At 42.7% G+C, this 13,581-nt stretch overlaps 1 protein-coding gene across 2 annotated transcripts in view; it reads right to left on the reverse strand.

Annotated features, from left to right (window-relative positions):
• The window catches only part of SPARCL1 (SPARC like 1), a 57,781-nt gene that overhangs the window by 6,691 nt on the left and 37,509 nt on the right, over positions 1 to 13,581 (reverse strand). For both annotated transcript variants that reach the window (XM_008070594.1, XM_021718827.1), the window contains 7 exons: positions 11,745 to 11,891; positions 10,081 to 11,061; positions 7,927 to 7,999; positions 7,140 to 7,258; positions 5,945 to 6,065; positions 3,850 to 3,986; positions 948 to 1,096 (listed from right to left, as the gene is read on the reverse strand). In XM_008070594.1, the coding sequence (XP_008068785.1) occupies positions 948 to 1,096; positions 3,850 to 3,986; positions 5,945 to 6,065; positions 7,140 to 7,258; positions 7,927 to 7,999; positions 10,081 to 11,061; positions 11,745 to 11,891 (1,727 nt within the window). The remainder of the gene's footprint in view (positions 1 to 947; positions 1,097 to 3,849; positions 3,987 to 5,944; positions 6,066 to 7,139; positions 7,259 to 7,926; positions 8,000 to 10,080; positions 11,062 to 11,744; positions 11,892 to 13,581) is intronic.

Consider the following 13,581-nt stretch of genomic DNA (forward strand, 5'->3'; position numbering starts at 1 on the left):
CACAAGGTTGCTGTGTCTGCCTGATACATAGTACACAGATGAGAAGCTGCAAATGAAATGAACTGTTTGTGGGTAAGATTGCAGCTGTGGAGATGTCGAGTCACAAGGTTTCTCTCTTCACTGGGAACTGTCCTCCCTCTACCATATATCTTGTGAGGGATCACCCAGACATGGACTCTTTTCCCCATACCTGGCTTGTTTCTGCCCCCTCCTTCAGGGAGCAGCCTCCTGCCAAGGCTGGTCTTGGAAGGATGTGTATATTCCCAGGCATGAGTCTCGGGGCACAGGTGATAGAGCAGAGGTGAGAACCACGTGGGTAGCACCCTTGCTCACTGTGATTGTAAACACCATAGAGTGATTTGAATAATGAACTTGCTTGATTATAAAACTGCTCGCTGGACTGTCTCGAGGTGCAGATTCTTTCTTTACCAACTGACTGCCATCAGTGCCTCCTGTAAGTTCTAATAAACCAATGTCTTTCCCTGTTGGGCCCCCAGGTGACTTCTTTGGAATAGTTAGAACATTATGTGCAAGCCCTCCCAGATTTGGGGTCACTGTGTTACATGTCTGTAGAGTGTACTCAGTAATCATGTTGGGACAACCTGGCTCTTAACCACTGGTCGTCCCCGATTGTTCAGATGTAGGCACTTGACCCAGGTTGGGTCAATCAGATTATCTTTCGAATTTAGGATCAAGAATGAGAAAAGTGAAGAGGTCTCTATGGGAAGCTGGACCTTAATATGTTAACTTGGGAACTTTGGTGTCACCTCTGTCTGCTGTTTTAAAAGCATCTTTGTGTTTAGACTCCTAACCATGTTATTTGGCATTTCAGTATTCTAAACTGAAACTGGGAGAGTTTTAGATCTGTTTTGACTTCCCTTTTGCATAGATATGGAGACCCTATATCGGAGAGATGATCTAGTAATGGGAAGGTAAAGAGTTTTTACCTGTCTGTAGGATGCTGGTCAAGTTCACTGAACTGCCAGTGCACAGGATACACATACATGTGGTAGTTTTTCTTAAAGTCCCGTAAGAGAAGGTCAATGGGATGGTCTCCAGCCAAGAGTCTCTTTTCATCCAGGTAAATTTTTTTGACCTGGGGTTAGGAAGGAAGAAGATGATCAGAGAATCAGACAAGTGTAATGAAATCATCACTTGCTAAACTTTACCTGAAAAGCAGTCACACAGCAGACAAGCTCAGGACGTCATGGCCAACCAAATTAAATGCTTTTTAATCAAAACTACAGGGCTTTTTTAATGTCTACATAGAATAGCAGCGGATGTAAACAAATCAACCAACCAAACTGTGGTTTTCAGAGGAAATTTAAATCTTTATTAATTTTGTTATTTTTAAATTTTTAAAGTCTTTTTGACATTTTCTTTTAACCAGATAATGTTCACCCATGCTTTGAAACTATGAGAAGGTTTTTTTTTTTTTTTTTGAGTTGGAGTCTCACTCCGTCACCCAGATTGGAGTGCAGTGGCCGCTCTGGGCCACCGCAGCGTCGACCAGCTGGGCTCGGCACTTCTTCTGCCTCAGCCTTCCAAGAAGTCGGAATTACAGGCGCGCGCTACCATGCCCAGCTAGTTTTTGATTTATTGTAGAGACGAGGTCTCGCCAAGTTGCCCAGACGGGTCTTGAACCCGCGGGCTCAGGCAATCCATTCACCTCGGCCTCCCAAAGCATGGGATTACAGGCTGAGCCACTGAGCCTGGTCTATGAGAAGGTTTTAATGAAAAGGACTGAATTGCCTTAGGCAACATTTTTGTTTAGTTAGTGAAAAGTGCTGCTCCATCCCCACTGGTACACTCTATTCTTAATCTTCTGGGTCAGGGGTGTCCGACCTTTTGTTTTCCCTGGGCTGCATCGAGTAAAGAGGAATTGTCTTGCATCGTACATAAAATATGTAATATAGGTAGTGCATATACATTATCAGACTTCTTTTTTTTAATATTTTTATCATAAAGTGATAAAAATGAGAACAATATAAAACTAGTGAGAAATCTGACCTTGTTTTTGTAAAACTAATCTATCAATATCCAGTTCAATGGAAGTGGTCTCAATTCTTAGTGCGCTCTCAAGGTGCTTGGCAGAAATGTTTGTTAGAATTTTGCTTTCCATGTGCTTCATCATTGAAAACAGCTGCCTACAAATGTATGTGCTGCCAAAAAGTGATGTCATGAATAAGGCGTGACTGTGAACTTCAAAAATGGAACTATGCATGGGGTCATGAAGAAAATAAATGCTAAAAAAAATGATGTTAAAAGAATTTGTGGGGCTGCACTGCTAGCTGTCCTGGGCTGCACAGGCCGCAGGTTAGACATGCCTGATCCAGGTATCTATACAATGTCTGCTCAGTCTTGGTTTGGCCCCGGCGTGTTACTGCTTGGCACCCGCCACTGAAATTTCCCTGTTGCATATCTGATACTCTCAGGCTTTCTGTGACAATGTATTAAAGAGGAAGGATGGAAATTATTCTCAAGCACTGCATATGAAGCTCTCAGCTTGCGGTGTTACTTATTATTTCATTGAGTAATTAGAAGCAGTCAGACAGATCCACTTGCTTCTATGACACCACTTCCCTCCGTGTGACAGGAACTTCCTGTGCTCCTAATCAAAGCCAAACCTACCTCATCCGGTTGGGATACTTCCTCAAGAAAAGAACTTCCTCTGGTAGCGGTACACATTCTCTGCTCCCGACTCATTTTTCCTTCTTCACTGGGTTATTTCCAGAAGCATACAATATCCTCTGCCACCTCCCACTGCTAACTGGTCTTCTTGAACTCACCTTCCCTGCCAGCTGCCACCTACATCCCTCTTTACCCCTTTACAGTGAAACTCCTTGAACAAATTGTCTGTACTTGTTGCTTCCACATCCTTCCTCCCTCCTATTCTCTTTTGAGCCCTGTCCACTCAGGCCTCCTTCCCCACACACCTCTCCAGTCCCTGGCAACAACTTATGTCAAGGTCAACTATCATGTTCACATGCTAAGTCAGTAGTTGATTCTCATCCTCAACTGAAACCTACAAATAGCATTTGATGCAGTTTATGCACAAATCTGCTTTATCTTTCTTCATAGCACACTTGCATGTTTCATTCCACATGACATAATTTATGTGTCTATTTGCTGATTTGATTATATTTGCATAAATACTTATTTTAATGTATTCATATAATTTCATGTATACTTATATATTTGCATACATATGTATATATACAGATACACACATACACACGCACACACACACATGCATGTATTTGTTTAGAATCTGTCTCTCCACCTAGAATATAAACTCATGGAGAGATTAGGTTTGGTTCATCATTGTATTTCTAGTACATAGGTCAATTCCTGGCATCCAGGATGCACCTAACAATTATCCGATGAATGAATTTTCTATGGAAACATCTGGAATCAATATTCTGTACTTTTGCATCTTAATATATTACTTATATTTTGAGAAATGAATTCCCTTTACATCATACTATTATGTTTGGCCAATGAAGGTAAAAAAAAAAAAGTAGTAGATTTAAATGATGTGTTTGGGCCTGACTATATAAAGGCTGAACTTACAATAATTTTGCTCCACCAGATCTTGTTCTAGGTATGAGTTAAGGAGCCTTTATTCAGGCCACTGCTGTTTAGGAAGGAATGGGGTGATTTAGCATTGTCCAGAACCTCGTGGCATGAATAGTGACAACTACTATTCTGTTCCTCCATGTGGGCTAGCCAGGCGTGGGGAGCAGAGTGGCCACCTGCCCCTATGCAGAGGCACTGGCCCCCAACATACCTTTTTTTCCTCAGGCCCTGCAGGTTGACACTCAAGAAGCCAACACGTAGATAACTTACTTTGTTCCTCTGTTTCTCGTTTAGATAGCCAGCGTGCTCAGAGTTCGCTTCATAAAGCTGCATGAGGATATTCTTGAGCCAGTCTCTCATCCGGAGGGGAAACTGAGTCACTTCAAAGTCCGTGCAAGCAGGAATAGCTGTTACAAGCACAAAATATCTTGTAATCTTTGGGCCTTACCCCTGTTGTCTGGCAAGTCCTTGTATTAGGAAGCTGAACAACTTCTGCTGACTGATGGAGCATTCTCAGGGAACCATTCTTACAACAGTGATGCTTAACTCTTAAGAGGCACCACAGAATTGCCTGGTGTGTTTGAAAAACATACTAAATACCAGCTTCCTCTTAAAGAAATTTTGATTTGATTGGTCTGTTGTGAAACCTGGGCATCAGGAGGTTTTTAAAGCTCCAAGAGTAGTAATTTTTTTTTTTTTTTTTAGACAGGGTCTCATTCTGTCACCTAGGCTGGAGTGCAGTGGTGCAATGGTGCAGTCATAGCTCACTGTAACTTCCTGGGTTCAAGGGAGCCCTCTGCTTGAGCCTCCCGAGTAGCTAGGATTATAGGCATGCACCACCATGCCTGGCTAATTTTGTATTTTTGGTAGAGATGATGCTTTGTTATGGTGTCCAGGCTGGTCTGGAACTCCTAGCCTCAAGCAATCTCCCCACTCAGCCTCCCAAAGTGTTGGGATTACATGCATGAACCATCACACCTAGCCAAAAGTAGTAATTGTGATGTGCAGCTAGGGCCCAGAACCATTGTAGTAGAACTGAAGAGTTGAAATGTAAAGGTGGGGGGCGCATGAGCTATTTATTAGAGGAAAATGTAGAGGTTAGCTTTTACTATGGTAACACATAATGATAAATCTCAATGGCTTAAAGAACTAGAAGTCTATTTTGCAATCCTGCTATAACTTTTTGGCATCAGGAACCAGTTTTGTGGAAGACAATTTTTTCTATGGACGGGGGTAGGGTTGGGGGGATGTGCAGTCAAACCTCACTGCTCATGTTAATCTGTATTTGCAGCTGCTTTGCAGCGCCAGTACCACTGCCTCAGCTCCACCTCAGATCATCAGGCATTTGATTCTTGTAAGAAGCACACAACCTAGATCCCTCACATATGCAGTTCACAATAGGGTTCCAGTCCTATGAGAATCTAATGCTGCCGCTGATCTGATAGGAGGTGGAGCTCAGGCGGTGATACTGGTGAAGGGGAACTGCTGTAAATACAGATGAAACATCCCTTGCTTGCCTGTCACTCACTTCCTGCTATGCAGCTGGTTCCTAACAGGCCACAGACCAGTACCAGTAAATGGCCAAGGGGCTGCGGACCCCTGCAATACAAGTTGGCAGGAGAGCTCTGCTCACTGTAGTCTCCTTGGAGCTCAAAATGACACCACTATTTTTTGAGGCTATGACCTTAACACAAGGCTTCAGGGGTTGTAGGGGAAGAGAACTTGGAATGCTTCTGTCTGAAGCTCAAATAGATGATTTTCCCCCCTACATTTCATTAGACAAAGCAAGTTATATGGCCACACTTAACATCCAAGAGGTTGACAAGTTTCATCCTGTCGTGTGTCTGGAAGGAGGGGAGAACCAGAGGTATCCATGAGCACTGTTAATGTGGAAAATCGCTTAGTGGGAACGGAGCCAAACCCAGCTGAGAGCATCCTGGGGCAGGAAGACAGCCTCACAAACGCTCCTAGGAGAAAATGTTGTCATAAAACTTCTTGGCAAAGGCTCAACTTAAATTGGGAAGAGGGCAAATAATTTAGCAACCAGTGATTCTTCTCTATTATTAAGTGGATCATGTTACCATAGTGGTTCTGAGCCCTGCTGAGCATTAGAATTATCTAGGTTACTTTAAAAGCAAATGAAGAAAACAGTGCCAGGGTTCCAACTCAGTCCAATTAAATCAGAATCTCCTATGAAGAAGGCCTGGGAATTCTTCTTATTTTTTAAGTTTTCCCAGTTTATTTTAAAGTGTGTGTTCAAAATGACATGACGTCTTTCCTGTTTCTATATAGATAATCCAGGCATATACAGATTCACCCCAAATCCTCTCAGCAATGATGGTTGGCAGGAATGATGTCATCTTACATTTGCAGGCCCCAAAATAATCCAGCTGCAGTTGGTGCCCTTTTTTGGTCCCTTCCAGTCTGCACTTCGTAGCAAACAGATGGCAGGAGCTAGCATAGGTCTGATTGTCAGTGCCACAAACCTATGCAGGATAAGCAAGAGAAAACGCTGATACAGCCAAATGCTCACTGAAAAACACTCTGCTTAAAACTTATAGGCTTCTAATGGTGCTGTGCCAAAGTGGTCAGGTAGATTATTTGTATTATTTTTTGATTTGGAGTCTCACTCTGTCACCCAGGCTGGAGTGCAGTGGCATGATCACGATGATGATGACTCATGGTGGTCTTGACCTTCTGGGCTGAGGTGATTCTTCTGCCTCAGCCTCCTGAGTAGCTGGGACTACAGGCTTATACCACCATAACTGGCTATCTTTTTTTGTGTGTTTGTAGGAGTCTTACTCTGTCACCCAGGCTGGAGGGCAGTGGCACACTCAAGGCCAACGCAGCCTCGACCTGCTGGGCTCCGGCGATCCTTCCGCCTCAGCCTTCTAAATAGCTGGAACTACAGGTACACGCCACCATGCCTGGCTAATTTTTTGATTTATTGTAGAGATAAGGTCACCCCAAGTTGCCCAGACTGGTCTCGAGCCTGTGGGCTCAGGCGATCCTTTCACCTCGGCCTCCCAAAATGTTGGGATCATAGGCGTAAGCCTATGTGTCTGGTCTGGTTAACTTTAAAAAATTGTTTTTTTTATAAGGACAAGGTCTTGCTATGTTGGCCAGGCTGGTCTTGAAATCCTGGGCTCAAGCAATCCGCCCGCCTCGGCCTCCCAAAGTGCTGGGATTACAGGTATGAAAGCACTGTGTCCGGCAATGATAGACTATTAAAATCATAATTCTCCCATTTGGCACCAAAAAAATCATCTAAACTATACCAGAGGTGGTGACCACTTAGAAGCTTAGTAGAATGAAAATGCAGATATTGCAAAACTAGAATGAATTTAACAATGGGTTCTGCAGCCCAAATGCCATTGTTACCTTTTATGGCACAGTTGAACCTCTCTGATTTTGCTGGCATTGGTTCCTGTTCAATATCACTTCAAATATTATTGCATCTATATTTTTCTTGTATTAACAAAAACTTCAATTGCAAACGACTTTCATTCCAATCACTAACCTTTTGGGACCCTTTAAAGACTACCTAGTAGAAGACTCACCTGGTCAAGGAGTTTTGCTGGGGGACAAGTCACTGGATCTTGGCAAACACAGTGGGGTTTCCCCTGTTGGTCCACCTTGCAGACATGCCCCCTCTTACATTGGAAGCTCGTGCAGGAATCTAACAGGAACATTTGGACAGGAAATATGAGCAAACATTGAGTATATAAATGCAAATTTATCCAGACAATTGGCTTCATTTTTACTAACAAGGGAGAAAATTCGAAACCCTTGACCTTTGAACATTTGAAAGTGGGAAAACATTAGAAACCACTTCAGTGGATGTGTTCATTTCCAGATGGAGCCTTCTAACATTGGACTATCTTACATGATAGTCAAGATTTTCTCTTGTAGCAATTTGGGCTGGAGAAGTACAAAGAACAATCAACTCTTCTTAGCCTACCTGTGTGAGCTGGTCAAAGGTGAAATATGCCTGAAGTTCAAAATGCTTGTGAGAATGATGGCCTTTATTAAGTATGGAATCTAAATTCACTAGTAAGTTATGGATTTGAGAACACATAAGGTAGAATGAATTCTCAGAAGTGAGAGGATTTAGGGAAAAAAGAATTCTAGCTGTTTATGAATATCTTAACAGGGCTTCCAGTTTGCAAGCAAATTTACCTATGGTTGGATATCAAATTTGCTTAGAAAATACCAATAATTAATGGGAGCATTTACGTGGAGAGGACTGGAGAGAGGAAAAATTCTCTGCAGGGAGGGCAGCTCAAAGTGGAAGATTCTGTTTCTTCCTTGATAGAGTTGCGAACAGCCTGCTGGGTGGACACTCACCAACACCGTGCACCCCCGTGTGGCCTTCACTGGACGTTTCATCTCCGTTTGATGAGCTCTCTGCTTTTTTGGCCTTTCAAATAACAACAGCAGAAGATAAAATCTATTAAGGGGAGAGTCATTACTTAATTCATTTATTTTTTGAGTCAGAGTCTCACTCTGTTGTCCAGGGTGGAATGCAGTGGCATGATCATGGCTCACTGCAGCCTCAACCTCCTGGACTTAGATGATCCTTCCATCTTAGCCTCCTGAGCAGCTGGTACTCCAGGCGCATGCCACCACACGTGGTTTATTTATTTGATTTTTTTGTAGAGATGAGGTCTTGCTATGTTGCCCAGGCTGGTCTCGAACTCCTGGCCTCAAGTGATCCTCTTGTCTCGGCCCCCAAAAGTGCTAGGATTACAGGTATGAGCACCATGCCCAGCCCATTATTTAATGTATAGTCCCACAGTGCATACTTTCACAGAGTTTTTTTCATGCCAGAATCATTTCAGATGTCAGAAAGGGAAATCAGTCGCAACTGTGGAGATGGATAGTAACCCTTGGAGAACAGGACCGGTTTTTATCTTTGTCGACTGGACTTAGTGCTGTGCCTTGGGGGATGACTCAGTAAGACTTGTCATCTCCCCTTTGTACTGCGAAAACACTGGAAATGCAGCATTACCTTGTGCTTCCGTAGTTACGCTGGGGGTATCTATGAAGTTGTTATTCTTACCAGGTTTTTAAAGTGTAGCAAACTCCTACCTTAGAAGGGCAGCAGAGTTCTTGGTAACCAAGGATATTGTCCCCCTTGGTCACCACAAACTGTGCCCACTCTCCTGGTGGGTGGCTGCCAGCATTTGACATGAAATCCCCAAATAGTTAAATAACCAAGTAGCAATATGCTTCCTCCCTGCCCACGCCCTGCTGCAGTCTCCAAATGATTATTTTGGCATGTATTTGATTAATATAGTAGTAACTTAATCTTTTATGTATGGATATATTTACTTTGAGTTGGAGTCTCACTCTGTCCCCAGGCTGGGGTGCAGTGGCATGCTCACAGCCACCTACTGGGCTCAGGCAATCTTTCTGCCTCAGCCTTCCAAGTAGCTGGAACTACAGGCACGTGCCACCACCCCTGGTTAATTTTCTGATTTATTGTAGAGATGAGGTCTTGCCAAGTTGCCCAGATTGGTTTCGAGCCCCTGGGCTCAGGAAATTTTCTCACCTCCACCTCCCAAAGTACTGGGATTACAGGAGTGAGCCACCACGTCTGACCTAGTCCCTTCATCTTTATAGCTAGTTCAACAAACATTGATGGATCTCTTGTTATGTCAGAGACATTTTGGTGGACACTGGAAATTCAGCTTGAGTCCAACATGGCACCTGCTTTTAAGGAATTAGAGCAGCAGCTGTCAGTGTCTGCCATCCTTCAGATCTGTCATAACTGATCCTTCCAGCTAGCTCCAGTGGCCAGTATCTGCATTTCTGTGCCTGGAAAATTGTGGAAATCTACTTGACCTGCTCCAAGGACTGACTGAAGGGAGAAATTAATACCTCCCGAGGATTCCTCAGTCAAGATAAATGCCCTAGCTCTCTCACTCCTTGAAAGGAATTAATTCTGAAATATTTTCTTTACTTGGCTTTAATGATGTTCCTTTTATTAATTTCCTTTCCTTCTCCATCTGATTTCTCCACTCCCCTATCTTTGTTCCCTTTACTTCTTTCTTTATTTTATTTTATTAGAATTGTGGGAAACAGTGAGGATGAACTCCATAAGCAGGCTGCATGCAGGACAAACTTGGGCTTCTAGCCAGCCCTCTCTCCCGCTGGTAGTGGACCAGGTACCCTTTGTGTTGTCATGTTCCCCCCTCCCTTCTCCCTCCTCCTTCCCCTGGCGGTGTCGTGACCACTGATCCCTCCCTTGTGCTAATGTAACTAATGTTCAGGACCGTGCTTCTCAAATAAATGGCATTTAAGTCTGCTTCTGAGGGCACCCAATAAAACAGGCATTCTCAGCCTCATGATGGAGGCGGACCCAAAAATAAATAATTGTATATTTTAGTAATGTACTGATAGGCATACACACGGGAGACTGAGAACACAGAGAAAGGTTCTGACGGTGTGTTGAGAATGTTGATGTTATCGGACAAGCATCCTTGCGCGTAATCTTACCTCTTGATGTTCTCCAGGTTCACTGGTGTCTACACTTTCATTCTCACGTGCTCTTTCTCTTTGCTCCTCCATTTTGACGTGATAATTGGACTGAACTCTCTCGCCCTCCAGGAAGGCCTGGCTTGGGATTAAGTAGTCATCACTTGCACTGTGCCTGAGGCCACCATCACTCCCATCATCAGCTCCATGATTTCGGGGCTGGACATTACCATCAGTAGGTTCCACGAGCAAAGCCTCAGAAATAGTTTTTTCATCCAGCTCCTTGTGGTTGCTGACATCTTCAAGGTCAATTTTACCCTCTTGGTGCTGCTGTTTGGTGTCTTGAATGTGCTTATTGATGTCTGACACATTTTCCTCTTCCGCTTCTGCATTGGTGTCATCCTCCTCTTGTTCAAGCTCAAGTTCATCCTTCTGCATCTTGCTTACTTGAGTTGGTTGATCAGACTCTTCTGAAATACCAACAGTTTGGGTATCATCCTCCCCCTGCTCGCTGTTAGAATGCTCCTTGGGAAATTCTCTCTCCCCTTCTTGGTTATCACTGTGGGCGCCAGGTTCACCTGGCTCATCTTCCTCTGCCTCTTCTCCATGGGGACTATTTGGATCCTGCTCTTGGTTTTCTTGATCCATTAGGGCTTGGCTGTGTTGATTGCTCCTGTTCAACTGATCATGTGAATCATTTGTAGACTGTTCTTGGTTTTCCTCTCTCGTTGTGAAGCTTTCTTCTTGGTTAGAATCTGCAAAGGAACTGACATCAGAAGCAAGGTCATCAGTGTTCTCTGGGAGCTTTTTCTTTTGAGGCTCACTCAGATCTTCTTCCAGGTCCAGTGTCCCTTCAGTGGGTGCATACTCCAAATTCACACTGAGGTCACCGCCGCTGTCCTCTTGGTCCTTCAGTCCCAGCTCCTGACCGTCACTCTCGCCCTGCTCTGAGGACTGTTCATGGCCTTCCCCTTGTGACTTTAGGACTGAAGATTTTTCAGCCTTAAAAGAAAAATATTTATTTTTGAAACAATGATAATGTCATCAAACCTACGATTCCTGAGCATTTAAAATTCATTATTATTTTCCTTTGTACATTATCATGTAAGCATATTTATTTTATTTTATTTTTTTGAGTCAGAGTCTCACTCTGTCTCCCAGGCTGGAGTGTAGTGGCACAAGCATGGCCACTGCAGCCTTGACCTGCTTGGCTCAGTCAATCCTTCTGCCTCAGCTGCCTGAGTAGCTGGGAATACATGTGTATTCCCAGGCATGTGTCACTGTGCCTGGTTAATTTTTTATTTATTGTAGAGACAAAGTCTCACCATGTTGCTCAGGCTAGTCTTAAGCCCCTGGGCTCAGGCAATCCTCTCGCCTCCACCTCCCAAAGTGCTGTGATTACAGGTGTGAGCCACCTTGCCGGGCCTTAAACATATTTATGATGTTCTTCACACTATATGGCCACAGATTTAACCTGAATTTGAATTTTGTAAAGTGAAACAATTGTATACAAGGAGTAAGACCCATTAATTCTCACAATTCTTCTAGTGTTTAGAGGCACTTGATGTGCTCATTATGTTTTAAGTAATTAAACTGAGACACAGGCGATCTCTTTGTCCATGCTTTAAAACTGAGGCCTCTGGAGAACTGAAAAATCATATTAATATAAATGATGTTACTTTTACCTCAGGGTTGGGATGGTCTTCAGTGGACGCTGCAATTTCTCGTTCATTTTCTGCATCTTCAATTCCTAAAAAGGGACTTGCAGTGTTGTCAGGTGTTGCTGTTGCAGCAGTCGGTTTGGAATGATCAGATAAGAACCTTGCATTTGTCTGAAAAAGTGAAAACCTTGTATTATCATGTCGAGATGCTCATTTAAAAATTGCTAGTCACTTTTGTTGTCATTATTAGTAGCAATATACTTTCTTCATAAAAACAGTTTAAAAATATTCTCTAACGCTGGTAGTCCAGTGAATGGCATAAAAAAATTCTCTAGAGTTTTTGAGGATATAAGCAAATGCCCAGAGTCTAATATTAATTGAAAGCAAAATCTTGATCATATTTAAGAAAAAATTATATATGCAAAGACCGAGTGAAAATAGAGCAAAAACATTTCAATAATGCTATTTTTTACTTTTGAAATTATTTTCTGTTTTTCAAACTTTTACAAAGCATTCTGTATTTTATAATTTTGAAAAGTAATAGAAAGTTGAAGTCAAATAAAATCAACCATATGATATAGCATTGAACTTTTTCTTAATATTTAAGTACTTACTGATAATTAGTAGAAAAGGTTATAAAATTTGTATCTGAATATTCATTTGATTTCTTAACACTGCTGGCCTTAATATTGACCAGGAAATCTTTTTTTTTTGAATCAGAGTTTCTGTCACCCAGGCTGACGTGCAGTGGCACGATCACAGCTCACTGCAACCTGGACCTCCTGGGCTCAGGCTATAGTTTTTTTGTAGAGACGAGGTCTCATGATGTTGCCCAGGCTGGTCTTGAACTCCTGGGCTCAAGCAATCCTCCCGCCTTGACCTCCCGAGTTCTGGAATTTCAGGCCTGAGCCACTACACTTGCTTTAGGATTTATTTTAGATTTAGTTTGTTCTCTTTCTTCTTAACCCCTTTTCAACTAAAAGGAGTAATAATATTTGAAGAAGTTTCTAAGGAAGCTCTAAAGAAGAGGAGAATACAGAAAAAATGGTGGCCACTATAGCAAGTTGCTGGCAGGGGACATTATGAAAGATGATGGATGGGGAGGTTTTAGGCTTATTAGTGGAAAACGGTTCACTGTCTCTGCTCTTCTCTCCACACCCCCCTCCAAGCAGGAAGAAATGCACAAAAAACATGGCAGCCTTTCTTCTTCCATAAATATTCTGAAGTTGAAATTCTATTTTACCATTATACCTATACCTATATTTATTTCACATGCCCTCTGGAAATCCATTTGAAACTTCCCAACCATACAGAATCCACTTACAATTGGAGAATTCAGGCAGGCAGAGCCGACAATAAGAAAATTTCTAGTAGGTTAATTCTATGAGAAGATATTTAGCTTTTTAGTATTTGGTTAGGTCTGCATGATGACAATTGCCCCAGAAAGGAAGCATCTGGAACGTGTCTGTGGGCAGGTGTGCCGTTCAGACATTTGGTTCAAAGACACTTTTTGAGGTCTATTCACATAGTGGCAACTGCTGCCAAGGCAAAGCATATTTTCAGGAGAAAACAGTGGTTTTGTGGGAGCTTCTTTCTGCGTTGAACATCAATTTGTTCCACTTTTGTAATTTTAGCATGCAGTATATAATTTCAGCTGGAGAAGCTCCACACGGTTGAAGCATGATTCTTGGTGGTGGTCATACATTCTGTTTTCTAAGAACCACTTGGTCAGAGCATGGAGTCTGTTTTTCCTGACACTTCTGTCAACCAGAAGCTAGTCACCCACTTCTCCAAAAAGCAAGGACAAAATTTTAGACTTAGAGAAGGAGGGAAGGGTGGGACAATAGAGAACCTGATTGGT

This window comes from Carlito syrichta, unplaced genomic scaffold (assembly GCF_000164805.1).
Source record: "Carlito syrichta isolate Samal-C Ts95f unplaced genomic scaffold, Tarsius_syrichta-2.0.1 Scaffold313819, whole genome shotgun sequence".
In the NCBI taxonomy this organism is placed as follows: Eukaryota; Metazoa; Chordata; class Mammalia; order Primates; family Tarsiidae; genus Carlito; species Carlito syrichta.